Source organism: Zosterops lateralis (assembly GCF_965231275.1).
Source record: "Zosterops lateralis genome assembly, chromosome: 7".
Classification (NCBI taxonomy): domain Eukaryota; kingdom Metazoa; phylum Chordata; class Aves; order Passeriformes; family Zosteropidae; genus Zosterops; species Zosterops lateralis.
In genome coordinates, this window is record NC_139767.1 from 15460577 (window position 1) to 15482422 (window position 21846).

The window sequence follows — 21846 nt, forward strand, 5'->3', positions numbered from 1 at the left end:
TCCTCGCCCTTTACTGGGACTTCTGTGCTTTCTCTTTCCATGGTGGCAAGGACAGGACAACCTCCTTTTGGGGCCAGCATGGTCCTGGGCTCCCAACTGACAGGGAAGTGCCTTCTGCCTGTGCTGCAGCCCTTACCTACCTGAAGTTAATGTCATTTACCCTGGCTGGCCCCTTCTGTCCTTCCTGCCCTGCTCGCAGTGCCTGTCCTGCCTCCAGAGCTTGGCAGCAGTGCCCCTCACTGCTGTGGGGAGCCAGGCCCGTGCGGGTGCCTGTTGCTCCTGGGTTTCTGGGTTTGTGGCAGGACAGACTTCCCCAGTGTCAGGGCCCTGCTGGGGTTGTGCAGTAGCCTGTGCTGGTCCTTGCCCTGCCTCTGGATGCAGGAAGTTGGTTTGTGTCCAGCTGCTGTTTGTCCTGCCCCTCTGGCCCTCAGTGAAAGAGGAATGTCTGCAAGGGCCATGGTTCCTTTCTGTTTTCTGTCAACCTTTTCTCCAGGGCAGCTCTCTGCAAGAAAACTTTCCATCTCAGTGTTAAGAAAGAGATGCTATTCCAAGTTACTGTTCCCCACAGGCTATCCATGTACTGTCTGACCTCTGGGAGGAGGCACATCTGTTTCCCATCTTTGTCCCCCTGACTATTGCCTGGATGGTTTTTATTGTTCTTGGTTTGAGGTTTTAGGAATACTGGGTTAGAATTTCAACCAGTTTGTCACCCTATAAACTTATTTAACCAGTGCAGGGTAAAAAGGAACCTCTTCGAGGAGGAAAACCTACCTCTTGCTCAATGTTTATCCTTAATGTGACCTCCATGGCTGTTTTATGAGCCTGAGGGACTTGCAAGACTGCTTGCTTTCATGCCCTCGTTCCTGATGATACCTGGAAATGGTCCCTACTCAAAAGGCAAGACTACAGGAACCAGTAAAAAGCAACAAGCACAGTCTTGGAGAGGACTGATGTCTCTGTCCCTGTTTCAGGTGGGGCTGTGGGAGCAGTGTTTATTGGAAGCACCTTTTTGCAGGCCTCATGAGGCCCAGAAGTCTGAGGAATGTTTCCTTCCCTGCTTTGCTGTGTACACCTGTTCTCCCGGGTGTGGGACAAGGGAGAAAGAGAAGACCCACTACATTTACAAACCAAAGTGAAGGACCTTGTGTCTTTGAGGCTGCAGGATGTGAACTTCATCTCTCCCTGAGGCATTTTCACAGTCCATCAGTAGCTCCAGAGCTCTCAACAGAAAGAAACTTAGCTTCAAGAAAGTCAGACCCTTTTTCTATGTATCACTATCAAAACTGTGATTAGCACACTTTGCATGTGACACATGAGAATAACCTGTGGATTGGACACCCTACGTGTTGAAAATGAAGTGAATTTTATGGTATTTACCTCTCAAATCCTTCTTACATACAGTTGTTTCATATTATACATGACATTATTTACACTAGAGAGACTTGGTCTTTTTTCTGTTTTCCTGAGATTGTTTCCTTTCTTCCTTTGTTCAGTTTCATTGTTTCCTGTGGACAGGTGGTGAATATTTCTTTCTTCTCATCATTCTTATTCTCTTCTTTCACACAGCAGTAGCAAAGGGAAAATATTTCTCTCTCCTGACACGAATAGCCCACCTTTTTCTGGCTGCTACCAGGATTTTTGTTTGTTTCAGACAGAGGAACAGACATATAAGTAAACAAGACAGGGAAAGGCATGCTTATTAAATTTTGTTCCTTGGACACAGCTGAAACTGTTCATTGTGCAATGCCAAATCCTCATTTTTTTTCTCCCAGGGTTATGTTCTAAGATATGTTTTGATTCCTTGATAACTTTTCTCTGTCTCTACTCTGATGTTTCTCTCTACCTTCTATGCTTAGCATAAGATGAATAAATACAATATCCTTGCATTTGTTATCAGATGTTCTGAACCACTTGTCTCAGTTGTTGCCAAATTTGCTTATAGTCAACTTCTTGAGTGTGACACTTTTCCCTTATTTCCAGCTGTCAGCACTATGAAAAATGATACCTCATTTAACTTGAGTGAAAAACAGCTCTTATGTCTGGCTACCCCAGGGAGATGATGGATTGGCCCAACTTGTGCCATGAAAAAATACACTTAGAATGCTCTTCTGAGAGAACAAAAACTCAAGGACATAATACCAAAATTGGTTTGTAATTCCTTTTTGTAAGAGTAAAAAGAGGTTTGGCTGTTTTTTCCTAATTAGTTTTTCCAACAGCCAGGTGCTGTTTGTTCTCCAAGTGCAGTCCTGATTGCAGGGTAAAAAGTCCAAAGTTGCTTGTCTTCTGGAATGTTTTTTTGAAAGCTGAAATACTTAGCAGGTTTTGTAGAATGGATCTATCTTCCATTCAAACCAAAATAGGGCTCTCTCACATTTCAATTTTGAAGTTTTCTTTAGGACTTCCGTCTCCCAGGTTTTGTGTTGGGATTGAATATCGAATTTTTGTTCTGCCATTACAGGAGTAAATTGTAGTCCCAAGGAGATCTGCCTAATATTTCAGTGGCAAAGTCCCTGGGCCTCTTACAGGTGTTTGAAAGAGTTTCAGAAAACTGTGTGATATTTGTTCCTTGGTTGGCAGCTTGAGGGTTCATGGTTGTGTTTTGACACAAGGGATGGATTTTGCATTGCCAAACCCATTTTGTTCAGCACAAACCACAATGAAGGGCTTCTTCGTATCTGGTTTGAAACTCGTGGTTTGAAGGTGGTGCTCAGATTAAGATTATAATCTGACAATAATTGGAGGAGGGAGAAATGAACAAAGAAAAAGAAAAATCCCATCTTGACACATAAATTGAAATTCCCTGTAACTATCTTAAGCTTCATCTAATCCAAACTATTTTAGAATTTGATTCTGGATCTTAGTTTCATTGTGGGTGTGCATGTTTTTGTGTGTAAGTAGAAATCTAGTTTATATCAAAATGTATTTAAATGTTACATATTTTTAAACAAACTAAACAAACTTGGGGAGACTTATGCATATAGTTTCTTGGGTGGAATTGTTTTTTCCAGATTGACCTGCAAGCCTAAACACCAGTGTCAATTTCTCAGCTGTTCTGTGGAAGGAAACCCAGCAGCTGCTGTCCCATAGTGTGGGCTACATGTGGCATTCTCTTGACTAATGGCAATAAAATTAATATGTCAAACCAATATTGTAATCTAAACGTGTCTAATAATTCCCCATACTGAATAAAAAAACTTAAGCAGTGTTTAAGCAGCTATTAGAGAGGTCTTCCTTATTCTCATTTAGAACAAAATGAAGACTCTATAAACAATTTAAGGTTAAATTGAAAAGCAAGTAAATTATCTTAATCTTAGGAATAAAAAATTCCTTAAGGATTCAAGGTATTTGTTTTTTTTTTTTCTCTGATTTTTATAGTCACTATACCTTTAAGTATTTTTGGATTAAAAATCCTGTTTTGGCTTAGCATTTGACTTATATACACATGCTCATCCTGTTTAAAGACTTTTATTCAGCAGAAGAATCATGTTGAACATATACATTCAGTAACTAGTAAGTGAAAAAGTATTTTACTGGTATAATGTGAAAATGTAGATTTGATGGTTGCATATATGAAACCTCATATCACTGGCTTTGTCAGTATAGAATCAATGGTAATTTTTTTTTCTAGTTGTTTTAATTTAAGAACTTTTTTTTGATTTGGTTAGCTGGTGTCAGGTGATGTCCATGGAAGAAGCTCTTCACACTTCAGATGGTGACAAAAAAGAACAGGCAGCTTAATGCTACCAAACTAGGGGTGTGTCAAATCTCTCTCAAGAATGATAAACTCTGTGGAGTTGTCTATTTTTAACCTCCTGTTCTTTCCTTTTGGCAGACTAATCAGTGTTAGCTGAGCCGTTTCACTGAATGAATCCAAGCGACTCTGGTGCTTTCTGAAATGAGCAGTGGACCCTGAAAGAGCGTCTCAAGTCTGCTTTGATGTGTGCAGTCCCATTGTGAAACACGATGTCAGATGAAGCCAGCTCGGAGCAGAAGCCTTCTACAACAACAGTCAGCTCAGTTGCTGTGCAGGCTGGGGATGCCAGTATTGTCATAGCTGTGCTTAAGGTAAGGCAGCCACTGCTGGCATGTTTGCTCTCCTCCCTGCTACTCCGTGGTTAATGCTCCTTTTAAATATCCTGGGCAAATGAGTAGTTAGCATAAAATGATATGGCAAGGCCATTTGACTATCACTATCTAATAGACTCTTCTTGGAAGTTAACACTCATTTCTGTTCACAATTACTCTTGGTGGCTTTTGGGTTGTTGGCGGTTTTTTTCAAATAGGATAAATAAATTGGTCAAAATATGTAGGGTCTTAAAGGGAAGGAATTCCTCTTACTCTGTTTAAAAAGAGTTAAATGAAGAGTGGCCTAAAAATGTGTTTAAAGTGTGATGATTGTAGTTAAGCCTCCTTGAGTTATCTTAACCCGTACTCAGCAATAACTTTACACAATAAATGGCTCTACAAACTCCACAGATGAGGTATTTATTGGGGAAAAAAAGTCTAAACTTAATAATTAGTAGTTATTTTTGAAAGCTGTGACTCCCCAGTCCCACGTGTTTCAGTAAAGCCTTTGTGTGCAGATAGTTGTGCTTATAAGCACCAAAAGACCTGTTTTGTGAGATGGAATCCACACCTTCATTTGGCATAAAATTCAGCATTGGGAGTAAATCTGGATGCCAGTAATGAATACCAGCTGGAATTTATTGGTGGTTTGATTTTGCATTCTCCAGGCAACCTGGAAAACGTGCTAGCCTCAGCCATTAGAATTTGTTTGTCATGCAGAATAAGGTGATAATGATTTGAGTTGTCACCTAATTCAGATGATTACTCAAGATGGCTTACCTTAGTTGTAGGAAGGTTTATCTGAGGTCAGTTTTCACCCTTCCTGTGAGGTGGTCTGCTGTTGCAGGGGAGTAATTTCATTGAAGGAGACTCAAGTTGAGGGTGAAGTCATTTATTTTTCCTCTCTGTGCTGTGGAACCATGCTAGCTTCCAGCGACATAAAAGCTTCTGTCCTTATCAGAATGCTTTGGTTCCTGTTCCAAAGGCTTTAAAATGTCCCTGGTGCTACTTCTGCAGTGTCTTGTTCCATATATTCACTATAGAGGTACGTTGGACCTATGTGGTAGAAATAAGATCTTAGGCTATGGTTTTTGCATCTGCTCTAAAATATTTGTTGTTTCTGCCTGGTCCACTCATCACCAAATTCACTTATCTGTGTCATCTTCAGCTGAAAGAGGAGATGAGTCAGAAAAATTTTTGGCTCGTTGTAACAATTTTACTCGTCATGGGCAAAATCAATCATGGAGCACCTTCTGGATAACACTAGTCTGGGACTTTGTTACCTGTTTCAAATGAAGTTTGTACTGTATTCTCTGTGACTTCCTTGTGTGTATGGTCCCTGTGCTCCCATGACCATGGAAAGTATGCGTGAGCTGAGAATGTGAGTAAATAAATGAAACCTTTTCTGAAGGCTATAATTGTTTGCTTATTCCAGTGTGGAAAATGGGTGAAGCTTCAGCTCGCTGAATCAACACCAAATATATTAGAAATTGGCAGCAATCAAGATGAGACTAAAAAACTACTTCAAGATCATGAATTCCTCCTATCCAAGCTGAAGGTAAGATATGATAAGACCACAAAAAATTCCTCGAGTCATTACAGTTCAGGTACAACAGCTGATGTAGCTGCCTGTGCCTCTTATTGCAGTGTGGTGGTTAGGTGAAACTCCACATAGAAAAAAATACGTTTAGCCTTTGTCAGTGTAGCAGATCTTTGATGGTCCTTGTGGGTTCCTTCCAATTCAGGATATTCTATAATTCACTGGAAATTAGGATTCTTCACAGGAAAAATATGCTTCTGACAGGAGCAAAGGTACAGTTTTTTTCTATTTTGTACATCAGTGTCAAGTAAAAAAATTCTGTAGCCTTCAGTAACTGCTAAATATAATGGAATGTCAATTCATTTTTTTAATTCTTCAATGTTGTGAAATGTTTGATTATTTTACAACAGTTGTGAACCAAAGCAAGCCCCTTGTAAGTTTGAAGTAGATATTCCACAAACCTTTTAATTGAATCTTAATTGATGTGAGTTAGATTGGGAATGATACTGTAAGGTTAAAACAGCTTGTCTTGATCTAGGAATATTTTAGTTAAGTAACAGTCCTAAAATCAGATTTTGGCATTCCTGAGAGCAGATTCTAGGATCAGTGGCATTTGGACTCTGAGTGACAGGCTTGCCTGAAAGGACTGAATAATTTTAAATGTGGGTGTTTGACACTGAGAGAAGTCTGAAATCACCTTAAAAGAAATTTTGTTTTAATGTATTGATTGGGCAGGTTGACTTTATATATGTAGATAAATAAATTCCTCTAACACCTTCGATGCTGTGAACAGTAACTTACCTGATTTTTAGGTGGAATTACATAAACTTGAGATCTGAAAGAGCAAACATTATTTGGATAGGATCATGCATTGGATTTAATACCAATGACTATGTGCTTCCCCAATCATTAAAAATATCCAATAAGTGTGAGGTAATTCAATGCAGTTATAGAGCATGTAGCTAATACACTGCATTGTGTGGATTTTGAAGAGTATGAAGAGTAGAATTATGGGAAAAAGCCCACCAAACACTCAAAACCAACCAAAATAGCCAAATCCTAGAGAGAGGTGATTTTGTTTTCCCTTTTTATGCAAGAGTCTCATCTTTATTGACACTAGTGCAACATTTGGGTGTTCTTGGAACTGCTGTGTCCTGTTTGAGCAATTCAGAATTACCTGTGTGGTTATACACTGATGACAGGAAGAAGCTGATTATTTTTCTCCTAATTTTCAAAAATAAATATTAATGAGTAGAAAAAGAAAACAGAGTAATTCCCATCTTTGAAAGAAACTCCCATTTTTATAAGAAAAAGTTTCAAATAGCATCTTAATATTGAGTCAAATCAGATCAGAAAAATTATTACGCATAAACTGCTAAAGAATGCTTGTTATCCAGATACATTGGGAACAAATACTCATTATTTCATTTTTCATGCCTGTGGTCCTTGGAAAATTTGGCATTGAATAATGAATATTCCATAAAAGAATTAAGTTCAAAATTACTCCTTTTTCCTCAGTAATATGAGCTGTGATAATAAGGGACTGCAATGTTGTTATAATTCTTCCTGGCTGTGCATTTTTCAGCCATGACCATTTGTGACTTATAGTAAGCTGTTAACACTTGTCAGTAATTACATAGTCTTAAGTCACTAAATCTACTGGTAAGAAGTTTTTCCAAGACTGATTCTCAGTTTTTGAAGTATTTATAGTAATTCTTTTCCATGTAGCATTTGATAATGAATTATGCCTTAGCTGTGTGAAGATGGCCAAGAGTCAGTTTGAATTGTTCCTCCATTTCCTTTTTTTATTGTTGTAAAAAAAAAAAAAAAAAAAAAAAAAAAAAAAAAAAAAAAAAAAAAAAAAAAAAAAAATCCTAGCAGATACCCATACTTGATATGATATGCATATGCTTAACTTTGCTGATTAGACTAACCCAATCCAAAATTAATCTTTTGTGCAGGTCAGGCAAAAATTCTTGAATGAATAATGATTCAGTTATGAAACTAGTCCTGCTTAAGGCAAGAGTTAGATGATTCATACTAAATATATCATATATCTTTGGAATCAGTAGAGATGAACCTATCATCTTTTAGAAGATAATTTATGGAATAGTTGGCCATTCTGGCATTATTCCATGTTCTTCTGTAAACTCATTCTAGGTTTTGATCACTCCTTTGCTTTTTAATTTTATTATTCTCATCCCAGTGTATTTATTGCAAGTTGTAATCAAAATATTCAGGCCTAATTCTTTTGTCAGTTTAATAAGTTGAAGATTCACGGGTAAGGACAAAATCTGGTAAAGTGATCAGTTTACAGTAGTTCTGATGTTAGAGGAAAAGGAATGTAATCCAGCTCAGTATTTCAGGGAATTGGTTTTGTCTTAGCAATATTAACATGGTTAAAAAAGCCCAAACAAATAGTTTGACACTTAGTAAGGCAGATGGTACTTTAAACAGTAATTGGAATCGACTTGTTGAAAACGTAAACAGTAATTTCTAGAACATTTTAAAGTTCCTTTGATGTTCAGAATTTTAGTGATAAAAATCAGTGTGTGTTCTTCAGGGCCCTAGGGAAAAACATATCCAAAATGCTTTGTTTTGATAGAATATACTCTGGCATATTCATTATTGATTTACCTTTGTTCCATTAAATTTAGGGATTGGGAACACCCTACTACTTGAGCAAAAAGCAGAATACAACTTTTGAAAAGGGCCTCACTTCAAATGCTTATGGATTAGGAAGCAGATGTGTTATTATTAATAGAGTTGAAAGAATAAATGTTGAACAGGAAAGATTAAAACTGAGACTAAACAGAGAACATGTATACAGCATTTACATCCAGCTAAAATTCCCCTCAGTAGCATCATCTAGTATGTTATGATTCTAACCTAATATATTGTTTCCATTTTGCTAAATCAAACCATATGAGCAGCACCAGTTTTGTTGAAACCATCAACTTCTGTGATTTCATGCAAGTCTCTTTATCAGTATCTGCCTCATCCTTCTTTAGGTCACTTTCAGCAGGTTTATATGTTCTGGAAATCTGTACATTTATATGTCTCATTCTTCACAATTTAAAAAGAAAAAAAGAATCAAAACCTATAAACCCTGAGACAAAGCTTTCAGGAGGTAAAATGATCTAGATTGTACTTTGCATAGATATTTCTCTGCCATTCTGCCGTTGTTTCCAACAGAAGTGCTACTTGGAGATAATATGATTTCTTAGTCCTTGGCTCTCTCAATATTAAAACCCACTGGATCATCTGGGAGAAAAAAAACCCAAAAAAACCCCAAAAACATAAAGAAAAGGAGTGTATGTGTGAGTCCATAACTATGTTAAAATTCCCAATATGGCATTCTTGGTTTGCTTCCAAAGTTCTGTGTTTTATCATGAGAGAGACTGTGGCAGAACAGCCACAAAACTGAAGTGAATCTAGCCCATAAGAAGTTTAAAGCCATCATGGTTGTTAATTTGGCTCATGAACCTGAGGATTGCTCCTAATTATTTTATTTACTTTAATTCACAGAGCATAAATTGCAAAATATTAATTTATATGCTAATAGGCAAGAGAAAAAAATTAGAAAATTACATTCTTCAAAAAGCACTAGTATAATACACTCATTTTTTGCATCTGATATCTTGTAAATAAGCCTTTCAGTTATTTCAAGCAAAAATATTTTTAATGCTTATTTTTTCAGTAATTTTGCTATGGAAGAAATTATTTGTAAATATTTTCTGAATTATTGGCAATTAGTTGTTGAGGTGCCCAACAGCACAATTGGTAGCAAAGTTCAGCTGCATTTTTATCAAACCAGAGCTGATTCTTGTGATTTGAGGAAAAAAAAAAAAAAAGGAAAAAGTAAAATGTAATAAATACCTTTTCTTCCGTGTTATTTCAGCTCACTCATCAATTTCAATATTTGTATGAACAAAATTCCCACCAAAATAGTATTTGTCTCAAACCAGCTTTATGACTGTTTTCTGGGCTTCTAGTTAACGAGTGTGTTGTATCATCTCAGCACTGCCTTTTAGCACTAACCAAAAGTTAATTTTAGCAGCATCTCAGTGCTAAGAGAATGGGAGGGTAGTGTACACCTCTGAAAATTCCAGGTTATGCAATCAGTGTATAACTCAGGAAAGCAAAAGATAATTTCCCCCTCTCATTCCTTGCTCTTTAAACAGAAGGAGAACTACCCAAATAATGGACTGTGAATAAAATAACACAAAAGCTTTACTATCCAACACGACTTACATAAAAGACTTTTCTGTCTTTGCTACAATGTCAGAGGCAAATGTACCCTGAAGAGGAGTGGGGGCAGAGGTGTGGCTGCACAGCAGCTGCATCACCAGGCAGTGAGCATTCCTGCTGCAGGACTGGGATTGCACCCAGCCAGTGTCCCTTCAGTCCATCTGAACCACAACATTGCTCCCTTTAAGTGCTCCTCTTTTGGTATGGTAGCATTAGACATATCATAGCTATTTAATAGAAATTGAAATTGGTTTGTTGTTTTTAGAGCAAAGCTTTTCTGACATGGTTGCATGTTTGCACGAGCTCCTCTTTGACTACATGCTAGGCGTTCCTTGTATTGTCAAGCTTCATTCCAGCTTCTCAGAGTCCAAAGAGAACTCTGCTCTTCTATTTTTTTTTCTTTTTGTGTTCACAGGGAATGAAACATGAGATTCCAAAAATGTTTGAAATAATTTTAAGTCTTTACTGGAAAGCTCTGTTAAGTTCATTCAATTGATAAAAACCTCATTAAAATTCAGGTTTCCGTGAAATATTTTGTTTTCCATAAGTCATCATTTTTTTGGATGGAAATAGACATTTTTCCTCTTACTAAGTTTACTTCTAGATCAAGAGACACAAGTTGGAAAAAGGAAATACCAACTAGATATTAGGAAAAAGTTTGACCATGAAAATGAATTTATTCTAGAACAGGTTGTGCAGAAAAGTTCTGGAATTCCCATTGTTAGGGATATTTAAGACTTCATGGGCTAAGTCCTTGAGTAACTAGAGTAAGGGGATAGACAGATGACCTGAAGAGTCCTGTCCAAATTATTTCTTGACTCTGTGTTGATGAAAGGTTTATATTTCAAAGATAAAAAGCAGAAAACCAGTAATATCAGTCTACTTAATTTAAAAACAAACTCTTCCCATATGTAGTATATAAAAACTAACAGAGTTGAGGATTTTTTTTTTTTTTTTAATTCACAATAACTAATGGCTGTGACAGTTGTGGGAAGCATAATTTTAAACTCATGGAAATAAAATCTTAATATCACTCTGACCATCTTAGGTATTTGCACTGTTTATTAAACAAAGAGTAGTTTCCTGTAAAATATTTCTTTCTTTTATTTTTTTATTAGTCTGTCTTCTCAAAATGTAACTTTTTCTGTTGCTGAGGAAACATACAACAGGACAACTCTTGTGATACTATATTAGGGTTTTTATAACATTACAGGAGCTATTATTTGAAGGCAATAAAATACACACCTGTTTCAAATGACTGAACCATATTCAATCCATGCTAAAGAAAAAATTAAATCTATATTTGAAAACTTCCATTAATGAGTTCTAAATACTAAAAGACTATTACACATGAACAGTTTAAATTATTCTTTTTTCTTTTATTTTTTTTAAACTTTATGTGCACTAGTTTTGCATTTCATTAAATGCAGCAGTTTGATTTGCTTTAACCTTCCAATTTTCTTTGGTTGGATTTGAATTCATCTCATAATAACTGAATTTTAAAAGATGCAGGAAGCATGACTGTTAACCTTTGAAAACTATTCCAGCTTTCTCTATGTCTTAGGGATTAGCTGTGCCTCACAGCTAATCAATTACTAGAAAAGAGAGCCTACTTGTCAGGGATAAATAGTAACTAACAACCTGCTCAGAAAAAAGGCTTCTAAAAGAAGAAAATCTAATTTTGGGTCCTATACCATTTGTGTAGCATTCATCTTGCAGAGTTAGGAAAGATTTAGCATTTGAAATGTCTTTTAAATATGTTGAAACTGATATAATATTAGGATAAAAGCATACCTAGTTTTATTTCAAAATATAAAATAGACAGCTATAGCCAGCTCTTTAAAATGCTAGTCTTTGCCAAGAAATTCCAAATGGAACTACCTCAGATGTCACCTGGTTTTCTACAGTGTATTCAGAACAGCTGTGAAAGTGGTCTGATCATTTTGGTAAAATTAACCTTCTAGTGACTAGCAGTTTTGGTGTGAAGTTCTGAGAATATTTTACCTCTTCTTTTTTTTTTTTTAATGTCAGCATTTTTCTATTTTCATGACTATAATGCTTCTTGTTAATGGATATTAAGATGTTGAATTAGTGAAGAGACTATCAATATCGCATATACTCATTTAATTCCTGTTATATGTGTTACAGAGCCGGTCTAGAATGTTAATAATATCTCATGTTGGATAATTAATGAATGCCACTACTTCTACAGAGTTGTGGTACATGTAACAATTTTATGCCTCATCAAGAAAGAAGCGTCAAAAAGGCTTCTCTTAGAGTGCTTTACTTTATCAACTTTTTGCCCAGTAGTATGAATGGCCATTTAAATTGTCTAATAAAAATTTAGTTTCACATTACATATTGATGTGGTAGCACCTCTAATAACAATAAAAAGTGATAGTTTATTAATTCCTGCTCATGATAAAACTCAAGATGGGGGTTGGGAAGAACACAGAGTAAATGTTAATCAATTTTTCTGACACTAAAAATTCGTAACATAAGCTGGAAATGGGCCAGCAGTTATCTTTCTTGTGGTGAGATTAATAAAAGGAATGAAACACAGAAGAATTCTTTTGACAATAGAGCATTATTATTTGGTGGACAGCTTGAGCAATGCAGCAAGAACTTGAAACATTACATAACTCAGGTGTTGTTTTTTGGAGACTACGTGCTTATGTTCAAACCACTCTTGTCTGGATTGCATTGTAGTAATCAGAAACTTATGAGTAAATTACTTCACAAACTTCTAAAATTCCTAATGTCCAGTAATGTAATATGATTACATATGAATGAAAAATCAAAGTATCTGCACTGCTACCACTTCCAGGGAGACAGATCTGTGTTTATGGAGAGGTAAAAGCATTGGAGTGTAAATATTAGAGATAACATGATAAATTCTCTTAACTCTTGTTTGTGTGTGAATTTTATAAAACTATTTCCTCTTAAGCATATGAAATTCAGAAGCTTGCTACAAAACATGCAACAATAGCTACACTCCTATAACTAGGAACTGGAAACAGAGCAGGGGTAGGTTTGTGCCTCCTGTACAGACCTGCTGTAAAACTATCTTGACACCAGTATTGGCACAGTGTTTTGGATTTGAACACTGATTTCTTATATTTGTTTTGTTTTGGTTTATTTCCTTCTCAGGCTTTGGAAGACAAGGTATGGGACCTGCTGCATGAAGCAGACAAGGTGGCAGAGGAGAATAAAGAAAAGAGTCAGGTTTATGATGCCATGGCAGAGACCCTTGGGGATGCATGGGATGCCCTCATCATTATGTTAGAGAAGAGACAGGCACTTCTGGAACTCACTTCAGTGTTCTTTGAAAATGCTCTGGAGGTTTGTATTTAAATCAAATACCTGTTAATTTGAAGCTGCCCTCATCTTACTGCTACTCTGATCACTGTAATTTTAATGTGTGTAATATTGTTCATTGTATTCCTAAAGGTTGAGGCAAACAAGAAAATTAAAATCTTAGGATGCATCCTTCCTTTTCCACCTCTTGGATTGTACAGCATCAAGCTGAACAAAAAAACCATGTAGACTTTAAGAAATATTTTAGTCACAATGTCTCCCAAATTTGTACTTGACAGAAAATGCCAGTGAAAAGTAGCACTGGACCAAAACCTTAAATACGTATTTCAGTGGCTATGGACATTCAGAAGAATATCTTTCATTTCTTATGATTAAGATTATTTGGCATTGAGAGAACTTATTCTCAAGTGCCTTCACTAATGCACCCTGATGACTGGTGACTGAAGGCTTTACACCAAAATATCCATAAGGCTATTGTAGTTACATAAAGCAAACATTAGTCTAATTTGACAGTCCTTTACCTGAGAGTTTGATGTACAGATGGACATCAAAGAACAACTGTGTGATCCCTGTTTACCCATTTCTCTCTTATCCTAATTCACTGATAAACACAGGGACTAAAGAAGAGAGGGATTACACACCCTGCAGGTTTGTGCCCATTCTGTGTTGCCTCATGATCAACTGTTCCCACATCCTGGAACTCAAAGAGTTTAATAATTCTCCCTGATAATTTTGTTTCTATAGTATGCCAGTGCCACCTATAAGTTGCAGAAGCAGCCATGGGGTTACTAACTGTCCTAAGAAGTCCAAGATCAACAATCTACTAATTATTGTGCCTGATAATGTGTATTATTAAAAAAAAAAAAAAAAGAAAAAAAAAAGAAAAGAAAAAAAAAGAAAATTAGATTTGGCATGAGGGTGTGTAGGAAAGATGATTCACATAGTGGCAAACTGTAATTACATATTGTGTCAACTAAAATCCTTCAATCAATCAGTGCCTTGAAGAAAAAAACAACTCAGAAGGTGTATAGAGGCCACAAAGCATCTGTATCTAGCAGTCACTAAAAATACCTTTCTCCAAGAATTTGCAAATTCTCATGAACTTTCCCAATGACACAGATATTATGATGTAGTTATGCAAAAAAAAAAAAAAAAATTATAGTGTGCTTCTCCCTATCCTTTGTTTTCTTAATGCAGTTTGCTGTTAAAATTGACCAAGTTGAAGATTTCCTGAAAAATGCTAAAGAGTTTGACAATATTGACTCTCTGAGAGAACTTCTTCTGCAACAAGAGCATCATACAAAAGGTACAAACAGTATTCCACTCCTGATAGCAGCTGGTTGTGCACTGACTTCTTGAAGGAGTGATTTTATTCTTTCTGTGCATATTAAAAAAAAAATCTTATAACAAATGCATAAATGTTCTATTTGGAAAACTATAAGGATGAGATAGATTTTAGCAGACTTGCTGAAAGATGTGAAATTTTTGGAACTAATCTCATTGTCTGGCTACTTCAGACACCTTTGCAATTCCATATGGTTCTGCATTTTTTTATAAGTCCTAAGACTCAATATTTGTAATTTTAATCAAATTTTGCTATATGATTACTAACACTTGGCAGGACATCAATTATACTTTATTATTCACTAGTGGAACACTAGCTAAAATATTTTTAGCTACCTTGAATACCAGGCATTCTTCCTGGGAGACGGAATAGAGAATCAAACTTAGATAACTCTGATATGGGTCTTCCAAATTGATCTTCATGGGAGCAAAGTGCTCACTCCATACCAATTTAAACTTGAAGTATCTGGCAGCAATTTGCTGCTGACAAGATGGTCTGTAACTGTAAGGATCAGATGAAATGATTTGCCAGAGAAAGACTGCCTTGATGGCAATAAGCCTTCCCTCAGATGGAGGAAAGTGGCTGCAATTTATTGACTTCTTATCTTACCTTAACCACATAAAATTTTGCAAGCTGATATTGAGCTATTTGATAAAAACCAGTGCTTTCTGCAAGAAGGATACTATCTACCTGCTCCAAAGAAAGGCAGCTGAAAATACAACCCTCACCAAGTATTGACTCTATCAGTATGTGATAAGTAGTTTATCACAAATGCTTATCACTCTGGAATTAAAAAAAAGATTTAGACACAAATGCACTTCAAAATGGAATAAAAAAGGTAAATATTTACAAAATATATTTGCTTACCCATTTCTATGTGTGTTCAATTTTGGATGGGCTGAAATTAAACATTTCTGATTAATACCACTTTTCTGGAAGGCAAGAAGTAAAATGGACAGGCTTGTTGCAGCAAGCTCATGGAAACTAATCTCTCATTAGCCCTTGGTAAGTGAAGAACCAGAGGCCTCCCACTCTGCTTCTTCCCTAAGTGTTCTATGTGAAATGAAAAGTGCCTTGTCTTGAATGACCAGTACAAGTACTCAGCTGGGAAGACCAAAATTTCAGGCAGATTGCTTCTTGTTTTTTGGAAGCTCTTGGCAAATATTCCTTTCTTTATTCTTTTCTTCATGTCTACCTTGCCATTTAATATTAGCTTATCTTCCCTTCTTCCTCATTCTATGCCTAAAAAAATTCTCTTTTTGTTTGAAAGATTTAGAAATACTGATCATTGTCTATTCAAGAGATTTTGAACTATATGAATTTAAGAAAATGCAACAAATATAGACGTGCCACTAATAGGTCATTAAAGTGGAGTAGTCCACTGAATTTTAACCCTGAATTTGTCTAGGTAAAGACTATAGAAGAAGGTAAGAATTCCTATACCCCTAACTTATTTATAACAGCCCCCAGGCATGAAAATATTTTTTTTTCCCAGTGCCTGTGAGGGATGTAAAGATCTAAACTTAGCTCACATCACTAGTGAAAAACTGCAAAGGGTAATGGCCCACACAGGAAGCAAGGCAGAAAATTCCACTTCAGCTTACCCATGGGTTGGGAAACCTTCAAAAAGAAACCAGTTTTGAGAAAAAAATGGCACCTCTGGGTTTTGTTTTGATGTCTCTCAGTACACCATTGTGTGTGTGTGTGTGTGTGTATTTGTTTGTGTATACACCATTGTACCTTTGTAGGTTTACATAAGAGCTGTCCAAATTGAAATATCTTATATATATATTATCTTCTAAAGTAAGCATTCATGTTCATGCAATGCATGAAAATACATTGTGTTCATGTATGCAAATTAGGTAGTTTGAAAGATACTTGAGTAATATTTGAATATGGTACTGGGATCACAAAGCACTCAGGGCTTTTTCCTGATGAAATTCTGTCATTACAGAACTTTTGGAGAAGTCATTTGCTCTTTTAAACAAAAGCCAAGACCTAACTCAATTCATAGAAGAATTCAAATGTGAGGGACCAAATGCAATTCCAGAGCTGATTCAAGGAGCCCACAGCAGCTGCTTGAAGATTGACAATCTCCTTGAGATGCTACAGGACAGGAGACGGCAACTGGACAAATTCCTTAGACATCAGCGCCAAGGACTGGAGCAGGTTCTGCAAATTTGTTTGTGGCACCAACAAGAGAACCAGGTAACATAAATAATATCAAGGGAAATCACAGCATAACAAATAACTTAGCAACTGTTTTACAGTGCAAACAGAAAAGAAGCTTAAATATATAATTTTGGGCCAATATTTTTGGGCCACTTCTGTTTGAGGAAATCCTAACTTTTGAATGTTTGACTGATGTTAATGGGAGTTAAGGGACCACAGAGAAAGCAGAGTACTGGAGACATGCTCTGCTGCATAGAATCCAAGAGCAGGTTTTTGCTCTTTGTGTTGCTTCTGTTTTGCTAGGCACAACTGTGTGGTCTAGAAGGATGCACAGTCTGTGCATCCTTGTTGTTTATCAAACACTGAAAATGCAACATCTCCCTTTGATCTCTAACTGGAATGTGATGATCTGATAATCATGGTTGTAACATGTTTCTTTTTCAGAATTTTCAATGTGTGAAAGCATATTTATTTTACGTAGCTTCCTTTATGGAAGTGTCAGCATCATATTTTCTGGTATCTCTTTCATTAATGAAAATCAAAGGCAGATTGGCCTATTTCATGCATGATTAGTTATCTTTGGAAGAAGAAAGTAATTCATCCAGTAAATAATTATTGTAAATAAATGATAAAAATCTGAATCTTGAAAAACAGGAGTGATTTTAGATTTCAACCAATCAAGGAAAACCACTGTCTTTTTCAAACAGCTGTGTTAACCTTGTCTCCTTTCCCATCCCTTCAGCAAAATCACTGAAGGTGAAATTCTGTGGGTTTCTTGCTTATAAAGCAAATTAAGAATTCTCAGCCATTCCTTCAGAGCTAAGGTAACACAATGAAATCACTCAGAGGTATTAGCTGTAGTGGAAGCCAACTGATTAAACTCACTGTAATGGAAAGGAATATTGCCAAGTGGTGAAGGGGTGAACACTTTACTATAACAGGGTTAAAAAATGACTTCTTTCTCTGCCTAACATTACAGAAATACTGGTTTGCTTTGCTAAACAGATACATGATAAAACCCCCCAGCCCTAATTTACAAAGAAATTTTTATTTCCGTTTTAGCAGAGTTTTTATTGTCCACTCCATTTATTTGTATTTTGATGAACCCATAGTAAATGTTCTGTGAAAATGTGCTTCCAGGAAAAATGTTTCAGTCAGTAGGTACACATCTGGAGGACATGCTCAAGAAATGAAGGCTTAGTATTAAAATAATTTCCTTGCTCCCCTAGCTCTGTTGGACTCATAATGTGAACATTTTAATGTGTAACTGAAAATATTTCCAATACATCTTAAACGTTTTTTCACTTTCTATAATTGCTTAAATTTATTAAAAATAGCATGATTCTACATGAGCAGATAAAACAACCAAAAAAGTCTCTAATGGGCTATTAAAATCTGTAGTACCTAGAGTACAGGAACTCTTAGTATGCTGCCTATGATCTAAGTATAGTGGTGATTTTCTGGACTGGAAAGATTGGAGGAAGCCCTCTTGATACCAATAACTAATTCTGGATGCTATTTTAAAATATGGAGCTTCACTCAGGAATTCTCGCCATGTGTTTTTTACAAAGAAAGTGAGAGGTACCTACTATGAACCAAGCAGATATAAATGCAAGGAGTTCTGTGGAATTTAGAAGATATAATTGTATACTGAATATATTTGCTGTATATACTTGCTGAAGAAGTTAGTGAGGTAATAAATTTGTAAATCTACATAAGATTATTCTCACAATAGTATCTCGTTATCTTTACTGGGTTTTTCAAGCCAGGGACGGAGAAGTTCTATTAGGTCAGAAGTACTCAGATTTGTATTATTTTACTGTATTCAAATATTTAAGTTACAGTATGTCAAGGGAGAATATACAATATCTTTATGATATCAAAACCATGCATTTATTCTATGCATGGATATAATTTGATTCTTCCTCTACTACATTAATTTACAATCTGGTCATACTTGATCAATACATTTTTGTCTGTTTTGTCATATGTATCCACTATGTGCTTGCTTTGTCATTAGTCCTTTCCTTCTGCATTTGTTATCACACAAATGCAAGCGTTTAATAGAAGCATGAACATTAGAATGAAAAATGAAAGAAAGGAAAATGTGAGCTATTTTTTGTTATTAAACTGTCTTGTACAGATTTTTAAAAAGACAAAAACTTCTCAAACTTCTCACTGGGTTCTTTTATTATTTAATTAGGTAACATCTTGGTATAAGAAAAACATCAGAGACTACTTTCAGAAGCAAAACTTAGGCTCATCACTATTGGAAAATGAAGAGTTACTTCAGGAACTTGAAGAAATGGAAGTCAAAGTGAAAGTAAGAAATACCATAATTGGTTGGTGAAGCAACATTAAAAATGAGTCTCAAAACATGACCCTGGGCATTGAACAAGCACTCATAGGAGTAGACATTTTCTATATCTACATGATATATATATATATGTCTAAATGATTTTAGTAATTTTACTTCTTTTAATGCAAGACCTCCATATTTCTCAGATTTTTTTTTCTTTTAAAAATTTAAAAGCTACGCATAAGTTAAAAGAAGAACAATCCTTAATGTCATTCAATTGGTTTTTCAATTTAGTCATCAAGTTCCACACTGGTAATTTACACGTAAAATCCTGTGGTGAAAAATAAGAAAAGGAATTTTCTTAGAATATTAACAAATTTTAATGTTTATAAAGGACAAAACCCCAGCCATTTCTTCTGTAATTAATTGTCTGTGAACTGAATATCTGATTGAAAGAGGTATTTGCCCATTTATTTCTTGTGATTAAAAGTAATTGAAGATGTTACTTTCATAGTTAATATCAGTTTTCCAGAAAATAAATCTGTTACTGCCACTCATAAAAGCAAGATGAGATTAAAGAAAATGTTGCTGTAAGAAGAAAGGATCTTAGTATGAAATAAATGCCTATATTTAGAACCTTTTTTTAGGTAACTGAATTGTGCTGTCATCAGTAAGTGCTGTTGCTGGGTCAGGACCATTCCCCATGATATCATTTTCATGCAATCATGTTTGGATAACCCAGATGACCAAGGAGGCCTTTTTCATCCAGAAACTATTCCAATAGAATTATAGGTTATTTTGTTGATAGTAAGGGGCTTCTGATTGTTCTCAGATTTGTTTCCTTGTAAGCTTTGTAGTTAAATGTCACATGTTTGCCTGCTTGCATAATTAACAGTTAACTCCTTGAAGGCTGCCATGTAAACACAATACAATAATATTTTTAATGTTTCTCCAAGCAGCATATAAAAAATACTTTTTTTTCTGCTAAGGGAAGATGAGCATGTCAAAATAAATTCTTCTGAAGAGACCTTTAGCGAAAGAAAAACAGATAAACCAGTAAATGAGTGCGCTGTGGAGTGTTTTCAGAGAGAGACCCACAACAATAGGTGTTCTAAAGCATTGCTGAATTTTAACCAAATAATCATTAATCTTCCCTACATTTCATTTTCACAGGCTATTCTTGTAATTTGCTGTCTGAATTAGAAATTAGGGTGTAAGTGCAGGAAGGAAAACAATATGCATTTTCATTTTGTATAATAATCTTTTTCATGGTTGAATATCTAGAAACTAACTTATAATAATAACACTTATTACGATTTAATCTAACCATCCTTCTCCCATACATTATGCAATAGATCATTCATATAATTTTAATCGATTGCCTTTTTTAATGAGGTCATTTTAAAGTGCTTAGCATTAAACATTTTTGTTACACATCCATGTGAATTATGATTTAGAGCGTCTTATCTTTAGCCTTCTGCATTTCTTACTACCAGCGTGTTCTAGCAGAGGGAAAAAAGTTCTTGAAGGGGGTATTACTGATCATGGTGGTTTTGCTTATGATGTGCAGAAGAGTGGCCAGGTTGAAACTGAATTCTGAAAATATAATGGAGAAAGCTGTAAGTTATGGAGCTTTGAAAAAGCTGTGAGTTATGGGCATTTATTTTTGCAGCACTTAACTGCAGATATTGAAAACAGAATAAAGGAGGATCCTGTTCTAAAGCAGTGTAAATAAATCTTTTCAAGTAGCATTTCATGTGTGTACTGTGGCTCAGAGCAAAATGTTTGTGTGCAGCAGCTATGCAGAGCAAGTTTAGTTGTTCTCACAGGGAGTAAGAAAGTGGAAATTTCCAATGTCTGAACGGTTTCACACAATGTGTTTACTCACGTGTATTGTTGCATTAGGTTGAACAGGAGAAATGGTTTCCTAAATTGTTCAGAGGTCAGCCTAAGAGGGATTTACAAGCCTACCATCTAATTTATGGGATGGAGAGGAGAAAGAAGAATGATTATTTTTTATTACTATTATTATAATCTCAAGCTGGTATCTTATGTTGAACTTCACCTTGCTAAGAGGTAAACCCCCTAAAAACATTATTACTAGTTTGTAAAATTATCGAGACCAAAAACAAAGCCAAGAAATTATAACTGGGGACAAAAGCCTTCAGTCCTCACAGACTTTAAAAGAACCCTCCTGCCTCCCACTCCTGCAAGGACTTTCCCAGCTCCCCCCCACCCCTTGCCACCCGGATTTGAGAGAAGAGGCACATTTAGGAGCTCATGTTTCAGTAAGGGTATGCTGGCACCCATTACCTGCTTGCTGTCACATTTCCATGTGCCTTGGAGGTGCTTGACATGGTAAAGAAGAACTGCTAGCACCACTTTGTGGCCAAATAATTTTTAACATATCTCAGCAATTTTCGGGGGGATGGGTGACAGGCTTTGAATTACTTTTTCGTCTTTCTTCTTGTTGATTTTATCAGCTCACTGTTAAATACACTGCTGAAGCCATTAGACACATCATATGGTAATTGTCATAGCAGCTCACAATCCCCTGTGGTTTTTTAGTGCCCACTACTTCTTTTGTAATTTGAGAGAATAATATGATTATATTGGTAGTTATACTGCAATGTAGTTCCTGAAGGTGAAAGTCTTTTGAATATTGACAAGGACTAAATGTGCTGATGTATGCAATGAAACAATGTCAGGCAGATTTGAGGCTCAGAGAAGTTCAGTTGTGGACATTTTTTTCACATGAGAGAACAAGCTAATTTATTACACATTCTGAAAAAAGTACAAACTTTTTTGTTTAATTGACCTATGTTTTAAATGCTGCTTTATCTAATATATGGATCA

The 21846-nt window shown here is 35.8% G+C and overlaps 1 protein-coding gene across 1 annotated transcript in view; it reads left to right on the plus strand.

The window, feature by feature from the left end:
• Positions 1-3963: 3963 nt before the first annotated feature.
• CCDC141 (coiled-coil domain containing 141) overlaps positions 3964-21846 on the plus strand; it is a gene marked incomplete at its 5' end in the record, with an annotated part of 58505 nt that continues 40622 nt past the window's right edge. Inside the window, 6 exons of the mRNA XM_083865827.1 lie at positions 3964-4065; positions 5501-5623; positions 13007-13198; positions 14372-14480; positions 16474-16727; positions 18895-19014. Coding sequence (XP_083721953.1) covers positions 3964-4065; positions 5501-5623; positions 13007-13198; positions 14372-14480; positions 16474-16727; positions 18895-19014 — 900 coding nt within the window. The remainder of the gene's footprint in view (positions 4066-5500; positions 5624-13006; positions 13199-14371; positions 14481-16473; positions 16728-18894; positions 19015-21846) is intronic.